This window comes from Ahaetulla prasina, chromosome 10 (assembly GCF_028640845.1).
Source record: "Ahaetulla prasina isolate Xishuangbanna chromosome 10, ASM2864084v1, whole genome shotgun sequence".
In the NCBI taxonomy this organism is placed as follows: domain Eukaryota; kingdom Metazoa; phylum Chordata; class Lepidosauria; order Squamata; family Colubridae; genus Ahaetulla; species Ahaetulla prasina.
In genome coordinates, this window is record NC_080548.1 from 27718858 (window position 1) to 27743198 (window position 24341).

Here is a 24341-nt window from a genome sequence, read left to right on the forward strand (position 1 = left end):
AATTCCTTCATCGTTAGATGCTGATTCTAGAAACTCTTCATCTTCTTAATATGTGACCAGGCTCAAAATATTCCTGAAAGATAGATACCTGCAAAATTACTGTTAATATTACTTTTTATTCGTGGCTGTACAGGAAAATTGCCTTGACAGATAAACTGACATAATTCCCACTGGAGAATCTTCTTTCTAACACGTGACATCATGACGTGCAATTAAAAACGCAGGAGAATTGATGGGAAACTGAAGAGAAAGCTAGAGCGGACGGCGCCTGCGCTCCTCGTTCAACCTCCATAATGGCTGGGAATATCGCAATTGCTAGGAGCATGCGCAGGTACAACTAGCCAGTGGAACTCTTTGAAGCCCAGCCACATCCCACTCATACAGACCTACGGGTGCCTGGTAGAACGCTTTCTGTGGTGCGCATGCGCCATTTCTCATGTGGTTTTTGGGTGTGTGTGTGTGCTTTTCTCTCTCGCTCTCTCTCCCCCCCTCCACCGCTTGAAGCTGTCTGTGATATTGCCTGAAACAAGTTACGATAATTTATGAGACCTGGCTCACGGCTCTCGGAGGCTTCCGCATTTCCCCCAAATCTCTAATTTGTCTCTGTGAGAAAACAGCGGGCAGCAGTCCTTAAGGCACACGGCGGAAAGAAGAGTAAGAATTTTTTGCAGGCGTTCGGAAAGACTCGCTCTACGGGAAGAGCGGTGGCTAGGTAGGGGTGGGGGGTCCTTCCTGGGAGGCCCCCTGACAGAGGCCTAATGTGGAGCGGAGCCGGGGAGGTGGGTGGCTGAGGGTGGCGACCGAGGCTATCCGGAGGGGATGACCGGGGAGCCAGCGGCAGGGATTTGGGGCAAGTTTCCTGGTTCGGAGGGCCGAAGCTGGGAAGGGGGACCCCGCCGGGGCATTGATGAGAGGCGCTTGGGAGGGGTAGGCCTCGTCGGCAGAGGCAGGCGAGGCAAGGAATAGCAGCAGCAGCAGCTCTGGCCTGGCCTGGCCTAGCTGTGGGGCGGCAGAGGGGCTCGTCCCGGGCTTGAGGCCTCCACCCCAGGGCCAACCTTGGCCACTTTTAAGACTTGTGCAGCGGCTAGAATTGTGTTTGCAAAAAAACTGGAAAAAATGAGAAAACACCCACACAAGATGAAATTATTATGAAAAGAATGGAATGTGCAAGAAATGAGTAAACTGACATTTGAAATTAGAGAACAGAAAGATAAACAATACTATAAGATGCGGGATTTGTTTTATCAGTGGTTAGATAATAAAATACGTTAATGAAATTTTGATAGAGAGTTGTATAATATAAGAATTGTTTGAAAGATGTAAATACAATGTAATATTACTAGTCTGAATTATTATTTTTGTGTGTGTCCAATCACACTTTTTTTTAATTTTTTTATTTACTTTGTCATACAGTATATATAATACACACACACACACACATATATATATATATAAAGATGAGGAATGAATGATATAAGGCAAGCAGTAAAAAAAATTAGAACATATTATATGAAGATAGAGAGGATATATTCATAGTTAAATGATAAGCTGGCCAAAATAGTTGGCTATACATCAATATTGGTAAAATGTAAAATTAGAAGAATTATACTTTATAAGTATGGTGAAATTGCACAAAAAGATTTGTAAGTAACCAACCGACACACTGTTTGTACTTTTATTGAAGATGTTTTTATGTATGTTTGTTTAGTTTAGAAAATAATTAAAAAAAAAAAAAAGACTTGTGGACTTCAACTCCCAGAGTTCCTCAGCCGGCTTTGCTAGCCACTGTCATTTCTGTCCCGCAGTGGCTCCTCTGAGCCGCTGTGGACAACACCAATGTCCCAATATTGCAGAATATACAGCCTCGTGCTACATAACTAAGCTCCATTTCATGCTGAATAAACTAAATTATCAATGTATTTTAAATAGAAAACTTATTTTTAGATATATATTTTTTACTACAAAAGCATTTTATTAAAATAAATTTGGTAAAAATAAAAACCTGATTTAAATAAAAAAGAATCCAATTTAAATTAAATCCATTTTTAAATTTTTTTTAAAAAAAAATCATTGATTTTTATCCACCCTGATGGCTAATGGACTTTCGCCCTGTGCTGGATCTTGGGAGAGGGGCTGCTGTACTAATCCTTATCGTTCTGCTGGGTTTTTTTTAGTTGTCAAACTTTGCTGCAAGGAGTTTCAAAATGTCCTGTCTTGATTGGATTTCTGCCTGCAGTATTTGCTTTGCTTATTAATAGAGCCATCTAGATAGTTGGCTGCTTCTTTCAATTAAGCTTAATTAATCTCCTTAATTAATCTCCTTAAGTGCTGGCATCTGCTGTGGGAAATTGGGGACTGCTTTCTGCCTCTAAAAACATATTTCTCCATTTCTCCTTTAGGGAAATATAATCTGCCCTTTTTTTAATATTTCCCAAAATATTTCATTCTTCTGGGGGGTGGGGGTGGGGGGCTTCTCAGAGTGGGAAAAACAACACATTTACCTTCTGGGTTTCATGAGTTGACCTTGCTTGTTTTATTGACCCAAGAAGGTGTCGTAAAAATATCTCAATAAAGAGGAACCCAGACAAACTGCAAGCAACAAATCTTACTTTAAGATTCAGAGGTTCATTTCATGAGCAATTTGGAACATGAACAGCCCACATAGCAATGCAATTTCACAACAAAATGTACATTATTAAACCATTGCAGTGGGGTCCGATGACACATAGCAGATCCTATGAGGACTGCAATTGGGCAAAGGACACCATTCTCCTTTCAAGCCACATTTCTTATACCTTCTTTTTTACTGACATACACATTCCATAGTTTCACTTCTTTGTTCTTTCTTACATTCTTACTGACCGTCACTCTCTGCAAACACCCATATACATTTGGAGCTCTCAGCCATTTGTTACTTTTAATTCCTCATTTCCCACCGTCTCATTCTTCCTGCTCTAGATATATCCGCACAAGTACATACTTTGCAGAAAACACAGCACACAAGTCAGCACATTAGAAATATGCCTCGTACATTTTGCAATTATGTTAGTTTAAAACTTTGGCTGAGTGAGACCTACAAGCCCACTCCTAGACCTTGTTACCTGCAACTTTCCAATGGATATATTTCTCTTCTCACAAAGGACTTAGAATAACTTCATTGTCACTTTAAATGTACACTAATCGGCATACATGAAAATGAAATTTGCTTTAAAATGAAAAAAAAGGGCTCTTCAAAGCTGCTGCCAAACTTGCTGTAAGAGAAAGGTGTGAATCCAAAGGGTCTTAAACGGGTAGGCTGTCTTTGGGTTGGAGCTGAACCATGCAGGGGGGGAAAAACTGGGAAATGTGAATATTTGGGGCTAGAATTAGCACAATGTCCGTTGACCTGGAGGCAGAGGGAGATGCTTTTAGTCCAACACACTTTTAGAAGTCACCGTTTGTGGTGTGTAGGAAGGAACTGGATGGGCCGGGATGTTTTTGCTCACCGCTTGATTTCATTGTTACAGGAAGCGATGGCTGAATCTTCCACAGTTGGCAACTTAACATTGGCTGAACCGTTCCTTAAAAAGGGGTCAGACTGTAACAGCGGCGCATCGCTGTCCCAGAAGCATCTCTCAGCCTTTAAACCCGAACCTCTCTGGATAGACGGAAACCTTGCAATAATGCCAGCAGAGGGCAAGGACAAAGAATGCACTAGGAAGACTTCCATCTGTGAGTGTTGAGTCTGGTCCTTGATTTCAGAGGATTTCTGACTGATACAACTATTAAGAGAAGGGTGGTGTGTGGAAATGGCGCTCTTGCCTCAGATCAGTAGGCTATAGTCCGACCCTAGGTAGCAGCAGATATTTCTCTTTCTGGGTGCGGAGAAAATATCTGCTGTGAACTCTGCAAGGGCGTCAGGAAGGGCATCCAGCCAGTAAATGCTTAGCTCCATTCAGTCTCCCTACTCCACCCTGATGCAAAGGATTACAGGGTCTTTGAAAGAAAAGGTTACGTTAAGAGAAACAGTGTAGTGGTTAAGGCAGGGGTGTCAAACGGGCGGCCCCTGGACCGGATGTGTCACATACAGGCCATGCCCACCCCAGCTCCGTGAAGGGGGAAAAAAACATTGCAATACGTCACGTGACGTCAACATGACATGGCGAGTTTGACACCCGTAGGTTAAGGCATCAGGCTAGAAATCAGAAGACTATGACTTCTAATTTGACATAGGCACAAAGCAAGGTAGGCGACCTTGGGCCAGTCACTCTCTCAGCCCTAGAAAGCAAGCAATGGCAAAATTGGGCCTCTGTGGCTCAGACTGGTAAGACAGTCTGTTATTAACAGCAGCTGCTTGCAATTACTGCAGGTTCAAGCCCCACCAGGCCCAAGGTTGACTCAGCCTTCCATCCTTTATAAGGTAGGTAAAATGAGGACCCAGATTGTTGGGGGGGCAATAAAAGTTGACTTTGTATATAATATACAAATGGATGAAGACTATTGCTTGACATAGTGTAAGCCGCCCTGAGTCTTCGGAGAAGGGCGGGATATAAATGCAAATAAAAAAAACACATTTCCGAAATCTTGCCAAGAACACTTGTCCAGGCAGTTGCCAGGTGTCAGCCCTGATTTGAAGACACACAAACGCATTAGTTGCAAGTTAAGCAAATCACCGCATTTGTTCAGTGAATTACATGGTGGTTAAGTGAATCTGGCTTCACCCATTGATTTACTTGTCAGAAGCTACCCGGCAAGGTCACAGATGTGGATCACGTGACCCAGGGGCCTTACAAACATTGCAAACATATGCTGGTTGCCAAGTGCCTGATTTTTTTTTAATCACGTGACAGTTGCGTGAGGATGATCATAAGTCTCTTTTTTTTTTTCCAGCGCCCCTTCTAATGTCTAATGCTAAACCAATGGCTGTAAATTGAGGGCTTCCCTGTAGATTATTCAGTTGTTTCTTTGTTGTATTGCCATACCGTTGCTTGTCTTGCAATCCGTAGATATCTGTACCTCAATAACCTTATACCCACTGCTGCCTCTCTCTCCTCTCCATTTTCAGGTAGCCTGGGTGCCAATCAGTGCTTTCACTGCCTGATTACCTTCCCTGACGAGAAATTCAAGGAACGGCATATGAAGCGGGAACACCCACAGGAATTTGTTCAGGCCAATTTGCGGGATGCCCTGTTTCTCTGCTTTGTCTGTAAGAAGGCTTTCAAGAGCTCCCAAGCGCTTATCTGCCACCAGCGAGGCCATGCCTCGCCCTCGCCCTCCGATTGCAGTGACTGCTTGCGCCCCCCCTTTGACTGTGCTGACTGCGGCCGCCGTTTTGACCAGCTGGCCAACTACCAGCATCACCGCCTAGGCCACACAGCCGGCCATAGCTTGCCTCACCAGTGCTCCGATTGCAGCAAAAGTTATCGGCAGCTTTCCAGCCTGCGTCAACACCAGGCTTTCCACCGGCAGACCCAGGTGCTGCTACCCTCCTGGCCCTATTCCTGCACTGAGTGTGGGGAGAGCTTCAGGCACGAGGCAGGCCTGCATGAGCATTACATCCGGCATGCTCGCGGAGAGCTCTAGTGCGGTAGCACTAGCCAATCCCTCTGCTTCCTGAACCTGGGTGGTGGTGTGTCTGCACCCCCCGAGCCGGGCCCCCTGCCAGAAAGTGACTTGGAAAGTGAGGGGGAAGGGCCATCAGGACTTACCTTGGGAGCACCGGCTTCCCTGGCTCAGCTCCAGGAACCAGAGGCAGGCTAGGTGGAGGAGATAACGAGGCCTCTGTCCCCTGACTTTTCCCCCCAGGCCACGCCTCCTGACCCAGCTGCTGGCAATCAGGCCTGGCTGGACCCTAGGTTTCGTAGGCAGGAGAGGCGGGAACAACAGAAGCAGGGGTGGGGCAGGCCTAGGAAGTGCTGACTCATGGAGCCACACCCCACAGGATATAAAACCAGTGAGGGCTGCTATGCCTCTTCATAGCAGGCAAAATCAACTGCTGAACTAAGAGCTGAAGTACTGTTTGTTCCTGGGTGACTCATCGGCATCAAGGGAGATAACAGAGTCACTTGGCAGAAGCTCGCTAGTTTGCTGCCAGAGCTGATAGTGCTGGCTAATTAAGCCATCGCTTGGACGGAGGCGAGTGGGGACAGAACAGGTGGGGACTAGAAGGCCATGGGCATTGCTGTCTGGGATAGGGAGCCAGATTCCTTTTTTTTGGGGGGGGGGGGAAATACAGGGTAAAATCTTTGTCCTTTGGAAGTGCCACAGCTGCTTATGTTCCCCTTAGAACAGGGGTCAGCAACCTGCGATTCTGGAGCCGCGTGCGGCTCTTTCACCCCTCTGCTGCGGCTCCCTGTCGCTCAAAATGTGCGTCACAACTGCCAATGTGCGACACCCGCTGGCACGCAATTTATTGAGCTTTTCAACCCCGGTAGGCCAATCGTGGATAAATCCAAGAAAAGAAAAGTTGCAGAAGAAAAACAGAACGTTTAATTCAACTACATATGCTAGTTTTGTGGCCGCTCGAGAAATACTCAGGGATGGGAGGGGTTTTGTGGCTCCCGGTGTTTTCTTTTCTGTGGGAAATGGGTCCAAATGGCTCTTTGAGTGTTGCAGACCCCTGCCTTGGAAAAACAGCTGAGAATCTGTAAAGAAACATTTCCGGGACTCATCGTTTTTCAACCTTAGCAGCTCTTAAGGTGCGTGGGCTTCAGCTCTCAGCATTCCTCAGCCAGCCTCTTAAGTAGTCCTTGACTTAAGAACAGTGGAGCCCAAAATTTCTGTTGCTAAGCAAAATACTTGTTAAGTGAATTTTGCCACACTATGATCTTTCTTGCCACAGTTTGTGGCAAGAATCACAGCTGTGAAGGAAATCACTTGCAGTTGTTAAGTCAATAAAAGAGTTGTTAAGTGAATCTGGCTTCCCCATTGACTCTCACCAAAGATAATCACATAACCCAGTGGTGAAATCTGAACCGGTTTACTACCGGTTCGCTGCCTGCGCATGCGCGCGGGCATGCGCAGTGCGCACTATGCGCCAAATGGGAGGTGCGTGCGTGGCGCACGCCAAAAGGAGGCATGGGATAAACAGAACAGCGTGCGGGTGTGTATGTGTGATCAGCTGTGGCGCGCAATCTTTTTTTTTTTACTTTTAAAAGCATTTTTTTACAACCTATTCGGCCGAATAGGTTGTTAAAAAATGCTTTTAAAAGCAAAAAAAAAAGCCTCTGATGATTGCGCGGCTCAGCTGTGATCATCAGAGCCTTTTTTTTTAACCTTTTAAAAGCATTTTTTAAAAGAAGCGGCAAGTGGGCAAGCGGGTGATTGGGTGGGCATGGGTGGAGAGGGTAGGGGGGCAGGGATTTTTGCTACCGGTTCTCTGAACCACCTGCTGCAATTGCTACCGGATTGGCTGATCCAGTCCGAACCGGGAGCATTTCATCCCTGACATAATCCCAGGACAAACTACCCCCCCCTCTCTCTACACCTCTTCAGGAAATCCATCAGCGCAAGTAACCTTGTGTTAGAAAATGAAGGGACCCCGGAAGTCACTCTGCATCCTCACAAAACTCCCTTCTCTAGCATCTTTTTGGTCATTTAAAGTAGCTTCTGTCTTTAGATAAGTTCTTGTGATGCTGAAAATGGAAAAACTAGCTTGAAATGGTTTTTGCAACGGTGTGAGTGAATCTTCTAGATCTTAAACGGGCGAGATTGGCTCAGAATGAAGTAAATCTGAGCATTGTCAGTTGGCCCCATGCAGGACTTGTTTCTGCCGGCTGCCCTTCTCTGGATGCTGGAGGTAGAGAATTTTAGGGAAAAAGATCTTTTTAAACTGGGAAGTTGCTGTGGGTTTTGCATCACGTAAATGACACATTCTGCAGGCGAATTTTGATTTGACACGGACTTCTGTATCTTTTGAGGTTATGATTCCTGGCACTTTATTTATCCTTTGATATTTTATTGTATAATGGAATATTAAAAAAAAGTAGGAAGAAAATAAAATAAAAGAATAACTCCTTGTTGGCAGCTGGCTGGGAAAGTTGCAAATGGCAATCATGAGACCTGGGGTGCCCGCAATTGTTGTAAATGTGAACTGGTTACTAGGCCCCTAGATGGTGATCATGGGGACATTGCAATAATCGTATGTGCAAGCACTGGTTGTAAGTCGCCTTTTCCAGCCCTGTCATAACTTCAAACAGTAGCTGTGTGAACAATCGTAAATCGATATTTATACATATTTTCTAGTAATAGTCTTGACTTCCCATCTAATAGAGGAGGAAGATGGGATAAGTTGCTATATTAATTTCTGCCCCAACTACTGGATGTATTATATTTTTTGGCGTATAAGATGCACCTTAGTTTTTTGGGAGGAAAATGGGGGGCGGGGAAATCTGCCTACCAGGTATTCATCTGGCTAATCCCAGCACATTAGTTTGCTCGCTGGTTTTGAGGTTGGGGCTGGTTGGGGCTGTGCTTCTAAAGTACAGCTGATTGTCGGAGGGAGCAGCAATTGGAAAAGCAGGCAAAGCACGGAAGATCGCTTCACTTGCGTTGGGGCTGAAAAGCACAGCTGATCCTCGGAGGGAGCTCCAGTGTCTAAAGCAGGCAAAGCGCGGAAGGGGTAAGAGAAGGCAGCAGCTGTTCCGGGTAGCCATTTTGGACACCAAGCGGGATTACATTTGGAGTATAAGACACCCAAATTTTCAGCCTCTTTTAGGAGGGAAAAAAGTGCATTTTATACTCCGAAAAATACGGTAGTTGTCAATTACCAAATAGACAATTTTGTCATCCAAATGAGATTTTCTCTCAGCACCTGGTAGTCACAGAAACCACAACGCTCTTGCATCACTCTGAAGACAATTTGCTTCAGGCAGGCCGGACAAATATTTTGTAAGGAATTTGGATTTATGATCCTGCACTGCCTGGCAAATCAAATTAAGATAAACAATTTAAAAAAAATTTAGGCAAGGCCTGACTGAGGGTGAAGATTTTAGAAACCCAGTGAGTTACATACTATAAACAAAAATGATCAAAACACGATTGTACAACAAAGAACAACTATTTTAATTGGTCATGCAGCAAACTACAAACGCAACTCTTTTCAATTAACTTGTGGCATGGCTAAATGTACAATGTATAGAACTTTTCGTTGCAGTTTGTCTTGTGCAAGGCAATCTACCCCTGACCAGTGTTTTTAATAACTGTGTAACATGATCTACTTCCAGGACAGACATATTTAAACTACTCTTTCAATCGACAGAATTTGAATTCTCCTGGATAGAAAATAACTCTTTTTAAGCATGTGTACGTCTGGGGAATTCAAAAGAGTTTTTAGGCACAGCGTGCGCTTTCCTGAACAGGCCAAGCTGTGTGTGAAGCCTGTCTTAGCATGAGATGCATTTGCTACCCCCCCCCCCAAAATAAACTAACTTCCCACTATATAAGACCAGTATTGTAAGCCAGGATCCTAGCAAGTAAGCAAGCCTTTGATTTCTCTGTAATAATAAGGAACTCCTTCATGTAAAGAACGACTCAGAGTATTTTCTCAACCGTACCAACTTTTAAGATGTGGGGAATTCTGGGAGTTGAAGTCCACACATCTTAAAAGTTGTCAAGGTTGAGAGCCACTACAAAGCGTGAAATGAGCAGTGCAAAGGGGTACAGGCTTAGCGCTGATGTTCCATTTCTTAAGTTTCTACAGCCCAATCTTGCTTGGGTCCTTCCCAAAAACACCATCGTCGCCACCACCGCCACAGGACGCTATGCCAACCAGCCTTTGCTCTCGCCTCATCGTGTCCTATTGCAGGGACGCTTCCGTGACTTTTCCTCCCCGCCGTTTTTAAAGTGGGGCAAAGAGGTTGTTGGTCCTTCCTCTCTCTCTCTCTCCCCCTAAATCAATCTATCCAACCAGCTCTAGTCCTCCAAGAAGGCCGCCACCAGCAACCTCTCTGCATCCCCGGACAGTTCCATGACAGCTTGTTTCAGCAGGTTGTAAATGTTCTCCACCGAGATGGTGGCCTCCACTTTGCCTTCTCCGCCCCAGTACGGCACGTAGGTCCACGCCCAGTTGCCCCACGAGGGAGGCTTAACTATGAGGGTGAGCACCTCGGTGGGTTGCATTGGCTGGGCAAAACGACTTTGGATCTGTTCCTGAAGCCGGTGGGTGGCTTTGCCAGTACACCGGGCCGTGTTCGCCACAGACGCTTCATTCAGACCCAGGTGGATGCAGAAGCTGGCGATGATGGTCAGGAGCTTCTCGACCACAGTCTCGTTGAGATTGTCCACAGAGGAGAGGCCAACTTGCAAGGTCTTCCCCCACACGTCCTTCATCAACACTTTGCTCTTGAGCCTCACCAGCTGGGAGAAGACGGTCGGGATGGCTCTCCTCAGTTCCTTCCTCTTCAACTCAGAAGCCCGTTTCTGGAGTTCTTCCCGAAGGAGAGGGAGGTCGTAGGCTTCCGCCATGAAGGAAGAGACCAAGAAGACTGGACAGTCGATGCCGTCGTTCTTCAGAGCTTCTACACAGTTCTTCCGGATCTGTTCCTGAAGTTTCTCCTTCAACTTGGGTTGTTTTTCAGCTTGGGCCTCCACATCTACGTCTATCTTGTTCCTCACAAAGAAAGACTGTTTCCCTTCCGAAGCAATAATTTTGGCCAGACAGCTGTGGATGTGCTTGTAGCGCTCCGAGGCCACCAGCAGGAAGGCACTGTAGCGGCTGAGATCCAGGCGCTTCACGTCACCCTCCATCAATCCCACTCCTGGCAAATCCCAAAGGAACATGTTAGGGACGGACGGGAATGGGTAGGCTGTGGCTGTCCTGGTGGTTTCGGCTACTCCGGTGGGGGCCGCCCCTGTCTCTTCAGAGCCTACTCTTCTCAGCGCATTGATCAGGGAGGAGTTTCCTGAGCCTGTTTCCCCAATCACAGCTACATTCAGATGGATTTGAGTGGGGTTGGCCAGCGTAGCCTGGATTACCTCTGGGACTTCAACCAAGCTGCTGAACTTGCAAATTTCAAACAGCTCCTTGATCATCTTTTGACTCACTGCATGGAAGTCTTTCAGATTTCCGTCATGGTGCCTAGAAAGAACCAAGAGCAGAAATACACTGTAAACGTAATACATTGTCTTCCTAAAGTCCTTAGTTGCAGTTAAAGATGACAGACAGGATACGCAGCGTCGATTTGATTTAAATCAAGTTCAATTAAATCACGATTTAAATCACTCGTAAAAAGGCTTGATTTAAATCAGCTCGATTTAAATCATAATCTTTAAAGAGCAGCGGTCATCTCCGTCCCGCAGCGGCTCCTCCTCTGACCCGCTGTTGACTCATCGACAGTCCCAATATTAAAGAATATACAGCCTAATATGCCACATAACTAAGCTCCATTTCATGCTGAATAAACTAAATTATCGACGTATCTTAAATAGAAAACTACAGCTTTTACTCCAAAAGCATTTGATTAAAATAAATTTGATAAAAAAAAAAAATCCAATTTAAATTTTTAAAAAAATCAGATTTAAATTTTAAAAATCCATTTTTTTAATTTTATTTTTTTAAAAAATCATCGATTTTTATCCATCCTGAGGCTACATCAAGGACTCAACACTGTCTTTCTCAAGGAGTACACTGGGCATGTCCAATAATAATGTCCATGCTATCATAGGACTTTTCTCCCCTTTTGACGTTTGTCATTCTTTAATTTTTTTAACCCTATTTAATTTTTAATTTTAACATTATTTGTATACATTTTTATTGGTTATATTGTAATGTACACCGCCCAGAGCTCCTCTTTGACGGAGTGGGATGGTTTAGAAGTATGAAACAACACACACACATATACACACACTGGTATATAAAATCTGAGAGATTTTGCTGGAATGTTTTAAATTGGCATATCGAGATAGACCTCGCTTATCAACAGTCTCAATCAGCAACAGTTTGAAGTTACAATGGTGGTGAAAAATTACTTTATGATCAATGCCTTTGCAGTGCCCCTTAAGTCTTGTGATTGCTGTTAAAAGTAATACATTGTCCTATGCTTGACCTGTTGTTGTTTTTTCCTCCCTTGAAGAGCAGGGAGATTGGAGGAAAAGGGATTATAAGAGACTAAGCAAATACAAAATGGTGACTTCCAGTCCTGAGTATGCTTGGGGCTGCTGGCACCACTGCATTCCTTTCGATGTATATTTCTCACTTGTATGTCTGCCTAATCTCTTGTAATCCCTTGTAATTCCACCACCAATATAAGCATTCCAAAGGGCAAGGGACCAGAGGAAAAGGAAAACATAGTCACAGTCCCATAATTTCCCTCTTAGCAACCACTTCGCAGTTCACTTAATAACAGCTGCCAGTCCCAATTTTGGTTCGTAAGCAAGGATGCTAAAGAAAGTCAGCGTGTGAAAGCTTTATGCTAAATTATAGGATTTTTTTTTCTACTTTCCTTGCTAGTGTTCTGTCTTAGCAAGTTTTGAGTTCCATATAGAAAAGTAAGGAAAATTAATTAATTAATTAATTAAATTTCTATACCGCCCTTCTCCCAAAGGACTCAGGGCGGTTTACAGCCAGAATAAAACAATTGATAGAAAAATTAAAACCAATTTAAAAAGTGAAAATTCAAAGTTGGCTGGACATTATAAAACCCATAAAAACCCCATTTAAAAAACCATTAGGCCAGTCCTGCTTGATGGAACAGAAATTTTAAATTAACTATTTTAAATTGGGTTTTTACTATTTTAGGGTTTTTAAATTTTTAAACTTTTAATGTCAGCCTTTTTTCTGTAATTTGCTTTGTTTTAACTTCTGGTTTTAATTGTATATATATTGAGTTTTATTCTTGGCTGTACACCGCCCTGAGTCCTTCGGGAGAAGGGCGGTATAAAAATCTAATAAATAATAATAATAATAATAATAATAATAATAATAATAATAATAATAATAATAATAATAATAATAATAATAACAACAACAACAACAACAACAATAACAATAACAACAATAATAATAATAATAATAAATGTTTTCAGCTCGTGTCGAAAGGTCCGGAGATCAGGGAGTTGGCGGATATCTGGTGGTAGCTCGTTCCAGAGGATTGGTGCCCCCACAGAGAAGGCCCTCCCCCAGATGTCGCCAGCCGACATTGTCTGGCCGACGGCACCCCCAGGAGACCCTCCCTATGGAAGCGTCCTGGTCGATGGGAGGCCGCCGGTAGCAGCAGGCGGTCCCGTAAATTTCCCGTAAGGAAAATGTTCTCATCTAAGTCAGACCCCCTCCCCACTTTACCGTTTCAAATTGAGCACTTCTCCTTCCAAAGTATCTTCGAAAAAAGCAAAATCGTATCTTTCCGTCTGCAGCCCAGACACCAGGAAGATCTTCTTGGCCTCCAACCCTTCCTTGATCAACGTCTCGGACAATTCCTTCCGGATCTGGTTCATCTGCTCTGCCGGATTGTATCTGTATTGAAGGCGCCTTCGAGCGGTGTGCAAATCCAGGTCGATCTTGGTGCGAACCACGAAGAAAGCTTTCTTCTTTTGCTTGATGGCCTTAAGGACTTGTAGGTGAAGGTCTCGGAAGCCCCTGGTTCCTACCACCATCACAAAGCAGCTGAACTGCTGTAGGTCACCCAGCTTCTTGAGATAGGCAGCCGGTGTCTCGCTGGCTTCAAAGCCGGGTAGATCGTGCAAGATGAGGTGAGGGAAGGTGGGATGAACGTGGGCCTCTGCAGAGAGCGTGGGCTGTTGAGCTTCCCGGAAGTAAGCATAAAGATTGGTCACTGGGCAGGGCTTGCTCAGGAGAGCCTCAACCAGCATGGTCACCCCCGCGCGACGCTCTCCTAGGATCCCAACCTGGACCTTGAAGGAGTTCAAAAAATCCAGCAGTTCCTGGATTTGAGAGGCAGCTGCGACGGAGTTCTGGGCCAAATATTGAGCCTTGCGTTTCCTCAGCTGAGCTTCGTCCAAATAGGGAAAGCTGGCCATGGCTGAGCTGCAGGAAGAGAAGAGAGGAGGTGAGTGTTGGCCCAGGCAGGAACCTTCTGGTGAGAATCCAGGCTTCACACAACCGCGTGCAACCACCTATCACAGGTGTTTCTCAACTTCGGCCATTTTTTTTTAAAAAAAATATTTATTTCGTCAAGCATGTATTTTATGACAGATACAAGTGTAAATGTAATTATAAATACATGTAAAGGATACGAATAAAAGAAAACATTAGGACAGGGACGGTAGGCACGCTGGTGCGCTTATGCCCGCCCCTTACAGGCCTCTTAGGAATGGGATGAGATCTACAGTAGACAGTCTAAGGCTAAAGTTTTGGGGATTTGGGGAAGAAACCAGAGTCAGGTAGTGCATTCCAGGCACTGACAACCGTTACTGAAGTCGTATTTTCTGAAGTCGAATTCAATACAATTCTCTTGTTTTGGTTGAAGCTGAAGTATTCATTGGCTGGTAGGACATTGTAGCAGATGATTTTATGTACTATGCTTAGGTCAGACTTAAGACGGCGTAATTCTAAATTGTCTAAGCCCAAAATTTGAAATCTGGTGGCATAAGTTGCGAGCAGAGGCGTGGAGGACTCTTCTTGTGAAATATCTCTGGACTCGTTCGATTGTATTAATGTCCGACAGGCAGTGTTTTGATGATGGGTGGACTTCCACTCCCAGAACTCCCCAGCCAGCCAGAACTCTGGGAGTTGAAGTCCACAAGTCTTAAAGGGACCAAGGTTGGAGACCCCGGCCCCAGAACAGGGCTCTCCAACCTTAGCAACTTTAAGCCTTGGTGGACTTCAACTCCCAGAATTCCCCAGCCAGCCAGAATTCTGGGAGTTGAAGTCCACAAGTCTTAAAGGGACCAAGGTTGGAGACCCCTTGCCCCAGAAGACAGAGCTTAAAAGAAGTTCTCCCTTGAGAAGGGTTCTTAGACCCTCCCGCTCCAGACTCTGCTTTGTCTTTTCCCCGGTAGCCCCCTCCCCACTTTCCCCCCCTCGTTCAGCCCGCGATCGGGAGGAATCGAAAGTTACCGCCTCCCGACCGCGCCTTAGAGGGGGACTGTCATACCTCAGACGACCATGAGGGGGCAGCAAAAGAGATTAGGGAAAATAACACCCATACTTTGGTTGCGCTCCGGGGATCGCCCGCAGTTTTGCAGCTCCGCGCGGGCTTAGCAAGACTTCTCCTGCCCTTTTTTTTGTTGTTGTTGAGAGGGGGGGAGGTCTGGGATTTTTCCCCCCTCCGCCTTTCCAGGTGACCCTCCCCAACCTCACCTGCAGCCCCCCCACCCCCACCCCCTTGGCCCCTTCCCCGGGTTTGCGGGGCAGCAGCATCATCTCACCTGTCCTCCAAAAGGCGATCCAGGCGCCGTTGGCGAAGAAGAGAGCCGCGGCCAACAACAACCCCACGCGTGGGCAGTCCTCCCCCACCCCAATGCCACCGGCTGAGGCTGCTTTCCTCCCGTTCCCCCCTTCTTCTCTCTCTCGCTCAGCGCCGGGGAGCCTCCCACGCGCTTCCAAGGCAGGAGCAGCCAGCGAGCGGACCGTGCGCGCGATCCAGAAGCCGCTTTCTTGCACCTTTACTTCCCTTCTTCCCCCCCCCCAGCCTCGGTTCTGCGCTCGCACCGCGGCGCCGCAAAACCGCCCCTTCTGACGCGGCCGGGGAAGAGGAGGGTTCTGGAGAAACGAAAGCGGCCGGAGGAGACCCCCAGCTCAGCCCGGGAGCCCGAAGGGGGAAGGTCGCCTCTCTGCCCAGGGAATCCGGACTGCCCTGCGCTGGGCTGCACACCCAGCCGACTTCCCCTCCGTCCTTCAAGGGGCGACCGATCTGCAGGTAGATGGGGAGGGAAGGGCAGGTTTGTTGTTTGCAAGCGGGGCGGATGCAAAAGAGGCCGCCTTGGCCACTCGGTTTGGTGCAACCCCATCCGGAGTGGCGGAGCGGCTTTCGGCAAGCCAGGATGCAAAAGCCAGGATGCAAAAGCCAGGATGCAAAGCCAGGATGGCTGAGCCCGCAGCTCTAGGAAACTACTCTTCCCCCCCCCCCCCACATCTCGCCTCTCTCTCTCCCTGCGTCTTTCCAGCATCCCCGGCTAGATGGAGAACAATAGAATAGAATAGAATAGAATAGAATAGAATAGAATAGAATAGAATAGAATAGAATAGAATAGAATAACAAGGTTAGAGAAGAAGGTTTCCCTGACTTGGCAAGTCTGAAGAGTTCCCAGAATTCCCCAGCTAAGCAGGAAAGTCAGGAGGAAGAAAAAAAACACACACACACAATCTGGTCCAGCTGTTGAAACACCAGGCTAGAAACCCGGAAACGGAGAATTCTACTTCGATAGGAAAGCTGGGCCATTGATTTAGCCCAGGACTCTCCAACCTCGGCAACTTTAAGCCTGGAGGACTTCAACTCCCAGAATTCCCCAACCAGCTTTGCTGAATTTGCTGAATGAATGAGTTGAAGTCCTCCAGGCTTAAAGTTGCCAAGGTTGGAGACCCCCTGATTTAGCCTACTAGGGCAGATCGTATAGGTAGACTGGCAACATCAATGAATGCAATAATATAATATAATATTCTATCATATAATATAATATAATATAATATAATATAATATAATATAATATAATATAATATAATATAATATAATATAATATAATATAATATAATATAATTAATATAATATAATATAATAAAAATTTAATAAATAAATAAATAAAATCAATAAAATAAAATCAATAAAATAACATTAAATAACATTAAATTAAATAACAGTAAACAACATTAAATTAAATAAAAATAAAATCAATAAAATTAAATAAATAACATTAAATTAAATAACATTAAATAACATTAAATAAATTTAAATATAAATATAAATATAATATGCAATATATATAAATATAATAAAATATAAAACAAATAATAAAATAAAATATAAAATAAAACAACAAAATGAAATAAATAAATAATAATAAAATAAAATATAAAATAAAACATAAATAATAAAAAAAATAAAAAAGCAAAATAAAATAAAATAAAAAAACCAAAATAAAATAAGAAAAATAACAAAAAATAAAATAAAATATAAAAAATAAAATGTGACGGGTATGTAGCCAGTTCGCCCCCTTGTGGTGCACCCTGGATAGCGCAGGCAGTGTGAACTAAAGGAACTAGCAACTGTTGGCAGTCAGACGACTCCGTAGACTTTCCTGGCTTTCAAAATAAATGGCAATGAAACTTAGAGCCAATCTCCAGGAGATGTGAATTCTAGTCTTACCACAGGCATGAAACCCCTGACTGGGGGGACTTTGGGCCAGTCATTCTGCCTCAGCCCAACCCAATATGTAGAGGACTTGTGGAGAAAGTAGAAGGGGTATCAGGTATGTTTGTCACTTTGATTTATTTGCAAAAACAGGAGAAACAGGATAAAATCCTTTCTAAAAATCCCTGATTTTTTTGTGGCTGCGTCTTGCTTGCATCATGGCCTAATTTGGAAACGTTGTTATATGATTTGTTGGTCTTGCTGAGCAATGAAAAACAGAAGAAGCTTGAACAACAACAAAAAAAAGGAACAATAAGCACTTTGTTATAAGGGAGGTGAAAATGTACCCATCCCAATATTTATGGGCTTGCGGTGAAATTAAACGGAATTAATTGATCCTTCTTGTGCTCTTGGCCTGTGGCCAATTGTGTTCATTTCGATAATTGATATTTGTGACTGAGCGCTGCTTGAAATATTATTAGCCAAGCTTAGAATTTGAACTTAGCCTAAAAAAGACATTTTTTCCTCTCTGACCTTTGTCTTTCCTTCTTTAAAAGTTTACAGCCTGCTCAGAAGAAAAATTAATCTCTTTGTCAACACGTCCAAACATGTCCGCAGAGGCCTCTCCAAATTCCGCTCCGGGTTCCCCCGATTGCGGGGATGTCTCTATCATCTTCGTGGGGAAATCCGACGTCGGGAAATCGGCTCTTCTTAATGCCGTACGACAGATGACCGAACATGATGTCGGATCAGCCCCCGTGGGGGCTGCGGTGAAATCTGAAAAGCCCATCATGTACCCAGACCCGATTTTTAATAATTTACTGCTGTGGGAGCGGTCGATGGAGGGCAAAGGCCACGCGGATCAGTGGATGAGAGAGGCTGACTTGATTGTGTTGGTGACTGACGACAAGTTTGAGGATTCTCACGGCCGCCTTGTGTTGGAGGCCCGGCAAGCTGGCAAAAAGGTCTATTTTGCCCGGAGCAAGGCTGATCTGGAACTTCACACACTCAAGCGGTTGATGGGGCAGCGTTACGATCGATCGAAAGTCCTGCAGGCCCTCCGGGAGGCGTGTACTGAATCCCTGGGGACCCTCCCTCTCGTGGATCCCTTTGTATACCTGATCTCTGCTTTTGAGCCAGGCGCCCTCGATTGCCCCCGGCTGCGGGAAGATTTGCTGAAGGACCTGCACCAATATGAAAGGTTGGTATGACAGCTTCGAAACAGAAAACAGAAACAGAAAAAGTTTTGAATGAAGGCGAATACAGGTAGTTCTCGAACTTAACGATCACAATTGAGCCACAATTGCTGTCGTTAAGTGAGTTTTTGCTTCGTTTTACGACCTTCCTTTGCTGCACTTGAATCAGCACAGTTGATAGGTGACTAACATGACACACACACACACACCTCGGGATGCTGCAACGGTCATAAATATGAAGCAGTTGTCCAGCATCTGAATTTTGATCATGCGATTGTGGGATGCTGCAAAGGTGGTCATCTTGAAAAACCAACATAAGTCACTTTTTTCGGTGACGTTGTAATTTTGAACGCTCACTAAATGAACGGTTGTAAGTTGAGGATGACCTGCATATGTGTCCCAAGATAATGTTGCAGGATCCAATCTGGGTCGGTCACTGGGACCAGAGGTTTTGTCTTCCGAGCTTTCGGACTCGCGCTGGAGCCCATCTTCAGGGAACTTGTGATGACCCGGGGCGTGACACAAAGGCAACACAGGCAGAGAACCAATATGAGTCCCTTTATTATCACCAACTGTGCCCCCAATGTCCCTTTCAACTCTCCGGCCTGGAGAGAGAGCTCTTCCATCAACCTGTAACGGTCTTTGGCTGGCAATACTTCAGTCCCAAACGTTGTAAGCAGAAAATTTCCAATTATAAATCCAACAGGACAAGATAAGGTAATTAATATGGCAGGGCAGCAAGATAAGGAGTTGCAGAACTGAAGTAGCATGGCAGTAAATCAAACCAGTTGGGAGGATGCCAGGAACTCAGATAAACACAAGATGAACTCAGTATTCGTTCCCCACAACCACCCCTCCCATTTGCATCTCCTTTAAACTCCATCAGCAGCTGTGCCTTGTAAAGGGAATCGGGGCCCTTTCCTCCCTCGTAACCCACGTTGCTCTCTTCTCCGTTCCTCCCTGCGCTGCCTAGGATGAGGAGGGGGTGGGCCTCGGTCTTCATCTGAACTCCCTTTCCCTTGTTCTACCTCTCCCCTGCTCTGCCCAGCCTGACTTTGCCCTTCCCCAGTTTCTTCCACAGCCAACGGAGCCATTCTCTCATTCTCTGTCAGCTGTTCATCTTCCCCTTTGGATTCAGAGACACTTTTTCAGAAAAGTGGCACATTTTGTAGAGAGAGAAGTTCCCTGAAGATGGGCTCCAGCGCGAGGCCAAAAAGAGAGAAGTTCTAACTAGAGAGACATTTATAAACATCGCAATTACTTGTCGTGTGAGGGTAATTGTTTTAGCGTTAGCTTGCTGTGTGGTATCCTTCCTGCTCTGAGCTTGGTTGTTTGTTTGCAGATATTTTGCTATGCAACTAGGTAACAACAACAGTGTGAGTAAGTGGAGAGTTTGCTCCCTGTTTATATACGGTACAGATAGTCTTTGACTTACGACGGTTGCTTAGCGGCCATTCCCAGTTACATGACCTGTTATGACCTGGTTCTGAAGCTCTGACAGTGTGACCGCATTTCAGCCACTCAGCAACCAGTCTGCATTCATGGCTATTTGCAGTGGTCACATGACTGAGTTTTAGGTTTTTGCCCAAAATTGGCGTTTACTTGTGGTTTTGGGCAAAAACACTTCGGTAGCAAACAGTGGCTTCCCTTGATGACTGCTGCAAAAAAGGTTGTAAAATCACATGGGTCATGTGATGACTTCCTTTACAACGATTGAAACTTACAACTGTAATGGGCAGGCTCCATTATCGTCCTAAGTCAAGGACTACCTGTAGCTTGTTCTGCCAGGAGGTGTGGTTTTTCTCCTCGGTAGTTCCTTAATGAGGCTATTGGTTTCTGCTTGATTATTTGTCTGGGATTAGTCCCTTCTTATTTGGGTGTTGGTTGCTGGGAAGGAGGATATGTTCTGGACTTTTTGTTTCCTTCTTAACCTCTTATAGTCTCTTTCATGTGGGTGTGTAAACACGGTTGATCTGCAATGTTGTGATGTTATGTTTGGATGTTACCTAATATAACGAAACATATCTGCAAGCAAACAACCAATTCTGAGAGCACCATTGTTCAACCCTGAGCTACAGAGATTCCTGCTCTATTAGTCAGTTTACTTTATTGTCATTGCACCTCGTACAACGAAATTAAAAGCCATTTCTAGTGTACATTATACATACAAAAACACAAAACACAAACACACATCCTTCACATTCTATACAATTAAATTGAAAACCCCTGATATTGCATTAATACTGCACTATACGCACACTCCCGATAGCGAACCGGCAGCACCGGGATTCAAAACCCACTACTGTTCTCCATCCAGACCTTTTGACCATCCTTCGTATCTTTCCACACAGGGTGCAGAAACCCACTCGCTGGGACTTCGAAGAGTTCAGCGAAAAAGAGATTGCTGAGATCCAGGAAGCCTACGAACTCGGGGGTCTCGCCGAGGTAGTGACCCGAATCCAGAGCAGTTTGGAGAACATCTGGAATGCCCAGCTGGATATTGCGATCACAGGAGAATCGGGCGCTGGGAAATCCACTTTTGTTAACGTCCTGAGGGGCATGAGTGATGAAGAGGAAGGGGCGGCCGCAACGGGCGTGACCGAGACCACAATGAAGCCCACGCAATATCCTTATCCTGGTCACGCCAACGTCAGCCTGTGGGATCTCCCCGGTATAGGAACGCCCAACTTCCAGGCCGATCAATACTTAGAAATGGTGGACTTTTCCCGTTACGATTTCTTTATCATCCTGGCTTCCGAACGGTTTAAAGAAAACCACGTCCGTTTGGCCCAGGCCATTGTCCAACAGGGAAAGCAGTTCTACTTCGTACGCACCAAGATAGACAACGATTTGGAGGCCGAGCGGAGGAAGAAGAACCCGCCCACGGAAGCCGAAGTTCTGGAGGTGATCAGAAAGGATTGCCAGAGCAAGCTCTCCAAAGCTGGGCTGAGCGACGCCAAGGTGTTCCTTCTCAGCAATTTTTACCTCGACAAGTTTGACTTCCAGGCTTTTGAGGAAACTCTGGAGCACGAACTGCCCACCCATAAGCAACAGGCTTTTCTCTTGTCTCTGCCCAACGTCTCCACGGTGATCATAGAGAAGAAGAAGAAAGTCCTTCAGCAGGAAATCTGGAAGGTGGCTTTGATTTCCAGCTTGGTAGCTGCTGTCCCTTTGCCCGGCCTGGCCTTCGCGTGTGACGTATCCATTTTGCTCAAGAAGTTGTCCAGTTACCGGCAAGACTTCGGCCTCGATGCAGCAGCTTTGTCCCGTCTGGCTGAACGATCCGGGAAGTCCATGGAGGTCCTGAGAAAAGAAGTACACAGCTGTCTAGGCCGTAGCATCAACAAGGATGTGGTGATCAGTTTGCTGGGAAAGGCCACCGGAACAGGGTTGATGGTGGCCAATTTTTTCCTCCATCGGTTCCCGATTTATGGAGCCCTGGCCTCTGGCGGTATCTCTTTTCATACTACCTACTCCATGCTGAGACAGTGCCTGGAAGAGCTGGCTGCGGACTCCCAGCGCGTCCTCATGAAGGCCTGTGAAAGTCACGTCTGATGTGGCTTAAGACAGTTTGCCCATCTGGTCCCCTCCAACTACGGTTCCCATCATTCTCAGCTGGTCCGGCTTTTGGCTGCAGTAGAAGGACTTTCCTTGTTCCCGTTTCTGATCTTCCCTGGACGTCTTCTCATGGAGGCTTCCTTCCCTTAGCTCAGAGGTCTTCAAATTTGGCAGTTTTAAGACTTGTGGACTACAGCTCCCAGAATTCTCCAACCAGCTATGCTATGCCGGCTGGAGAATTCTGGGAGTTGAAGTCCACAAGTCTTAAAGCTGCCAAGTTTGAAGACCCCCGCCTTAGCTTCTATCATTATAACAAGCTACTCAGCACTGTGTGGCCTGTAAAATCTTAAGGACTAGGAACAAGTGTTTTGCTTTGGCGTTGATGTTCTGGAGACAAGATTTAGACGAGCTATTTTGTCTGAAAAGGTTCCATCGGCCCTACAGTTGTTTATTATTTTAAATATTGTATTGTTCCTCTCACTTCTGGCATGGACATACTGAGTTTGAATGAAATTTAAGGTTTTTGTGGCAAATTGCTGCCCTAGCCTTAGGATGACTAACCAGAAATGTGGAAGGAGGAGGGGAAAGGAGGGGGATGACATCTAATAATATTTTCCAGAGTTAGATCCAAATGTAAGCCATAGAGCTGTCCAATGGGAAGGCTTGGTTGGAGCACAAGGTTGAATGTAAGATTTCCCTGTTGGCTTTATTTATGGTGACACTCCCTCGGCTGGCCACTAGAGGCAGATGCTGTGTGTTTATAGGAATTAAAAAACAACAACCATAGATCACATGGCTGGCTGAGGAATTCTGGGAATTGAAGTCCACACTTGAGACTACAAAACATTGATCTAGAACAGGGGTCTCCAACCTTAGTAAGGTTGTGGACTTCAACTCCCAGAGTTCGTCAACCAGCTTTGCTGGCTGAGGAACTCTGGGAGTTGAAATCCACAAACCTTAAAGTTACTAAGGTGGAGACCCCTGATCTAGAATACAGGTTGAATTGCAATTGGTGTGTGTCTGTGGAGGTGTGTGCGTGCGTATATCAAATGTATATAAAATTGCACGCTGTGCAAAATATCAAACAAGTCCTTTCCCTCTCTGTTTCTTCCCATGCTATAGAAACCTTTCCCAAATGCCGTTAATAAAAAGGTAGTAGAGAAATAACAATTATGTCTCAAATAATTCTTTGAAGTACCATCCCGTGTGGACATCATGGAGCAGCTTAGTCATGCCTCCTAGATCAAGGGTCTCCAACCTTGGCTACTTTAAGACTTGTGGATTTCAACTCCCAGAGTTCCTCAGCCAGCAAAGCTTTGCTGAGGAACTCTGGACGTTGAAGTCCACAAGTCTTAAAAGTGGCCAAGGTTGGAGACCCCTGTCCTAGATGGTAAACCTATCAGGGACTGAATCAATGGTGGGTTTCAAATTTTTTTACTACTGGTTCTTTGGGTATGACTTGGTGGATGTGGCAGGCTTGGTGGGAGTGGCAAGGGAAGGATACTACAAAATCCCCATTCCCTCCCCAGTCCAGGGGATGGTTATTGCAAAATCCCCATTCCCTCCCCAGTCCAGGGGAAGGTTACTGCAAAATCCCCATTTCCTCCCGATCAGCTGGGACTCGGGAGGCAGAAAATAGATGTGGGCGGGGCCAGTCAGAGCTGGTATTTACGGGTTCTCCAGAACCTGCTGAAACCAACCTCTGTACTGAATGCAACTCATTTTACTGCTTCCCTGCATGGTGACGGTTAGGAGAAGTATGAAAAATTACGCTGCTGCCGTTTGAAGGCTGGATTTTGGCAATGCAACCTTGGGGGAATTGGTTAGGGGAACCCTCTAAATAGACTGTTGATCGAAGCTCAACTGAGCAGATGCTCTCACCGTTCTTAAATCAGATTGATGTCCGCTCCTAAGCCAAAGGAAATTAAAAATAACATCTTTCTAAAGCAAATTCCAGCCCCAGAAGGATGGTGTCGTTTTGAAGAGCGGCTGCCAAGAGATGGGGTTGGTTTGGTTTCTGATCAGGTAGAATATGCTCCTTGGAAGCACAGTATTGCCAACTCACCTTAAGCCTCAGGAGAGAAAAGCAGATTGTCAGATTAAAGTGAGACAAAAATACAGCAGGGCTGTCAAATGGGAGGAGTACCTGATCTCTACATTATATAAGAGTAGAGATTTTAGAGCCAAAATGGAAACCTTCCTAGGCCTTGCACAATTTGTGGGTCAACGGGGTGAGCTCCCGTGACTTGTCCCAGCTTCTGCCAACCTAGCAGTTTCGAAAGCATGTAAAAATGCAAGTAGAAAAAAATAGGGACCACCTTTGGTGGGAAGGTAACAGTGTTCCCTGTGCCTTTGGCTGGCCACA

At 45.4% G+C, this 24341-nt stretch overlaps 3 protein-coding genes across 6 annotated transcripts; 2 read left to right on the plus strand and 1 right to left on the minus strand.

Annotated features, from left to right (window-relative positions):
- The first annotated feature begins 510 nt into the window (after positions 1–510).
- On the plus strand, positions 511–23146 carry LOC131204325 (interferon-inducible GTPase 5-like). Of its 4 annotated transcripts, none has more exons than XM_058195489.1 (4): positions 511–654; positions 3507–3711; positions 17780–18423; positions 20770–23146. In XM_058195489.1, exons 3-4 carry the CDS (start codon positions 17831–17833, stop codon positions 21971–21973), a joined length of 1797 nt encoding a protein of 598 aa, XP_058051472.1. In that variant the 5' UTR covers positions 511–654; positions 3507–3711; positions 17780–17830; the 3' UTR covers positions 21974–23146. The 4 variants fall into 4 exon arrangements, with proteins under 4 accessions (XP_058051472.1, XP_058051473.1, XP_058051471.1 ...); XM_058195490.1 differs by lacking the exon at positions 511–654 and adding an exon at positions 1191–1643; XM_058195488.1 differs by lacking the exons at positions 511–654; positions 3507–3711 and adding an exon at positions 15565–15794.
- Positions 3789–5562, plus strand: ZNF576 (zinc finger protein 576). The gene is made up of 2 exons (XM_058195951.1): positions 3789–3810; positions 5045–5562. Exons 1-2 carry the CDS (start codon positions 3789–3791, stop codon positions 5560–5562), a joined length of 540 nt encoding a protein of 179 aa, XP_058051934.1.
- LOC131204324 (interferon-inducible GTPase 5-like) lies at positions 8357–15461 on the minus strand. Its single transcript, XM_058195487.1, has 3 exons — positions 15304–15461; positions 13259–13960; positions 8357–11056 (listed from the first exon to the last, which is right to left on the minus strand). The coding sequence occupies exons 2-3, from the start codon at positions 13951–13953 to the stop codon at positions 9892–9894; spliced, it is 1860 nt and encodes a 619-aa protein (XP_058051470.1). The 5' UTR covers positions 13954–13960; positions 15304–15461; the 3' UTR covers positions 8357–9891.
- Positions 23147–24341: the final 1195 nt, after the last annotated feature.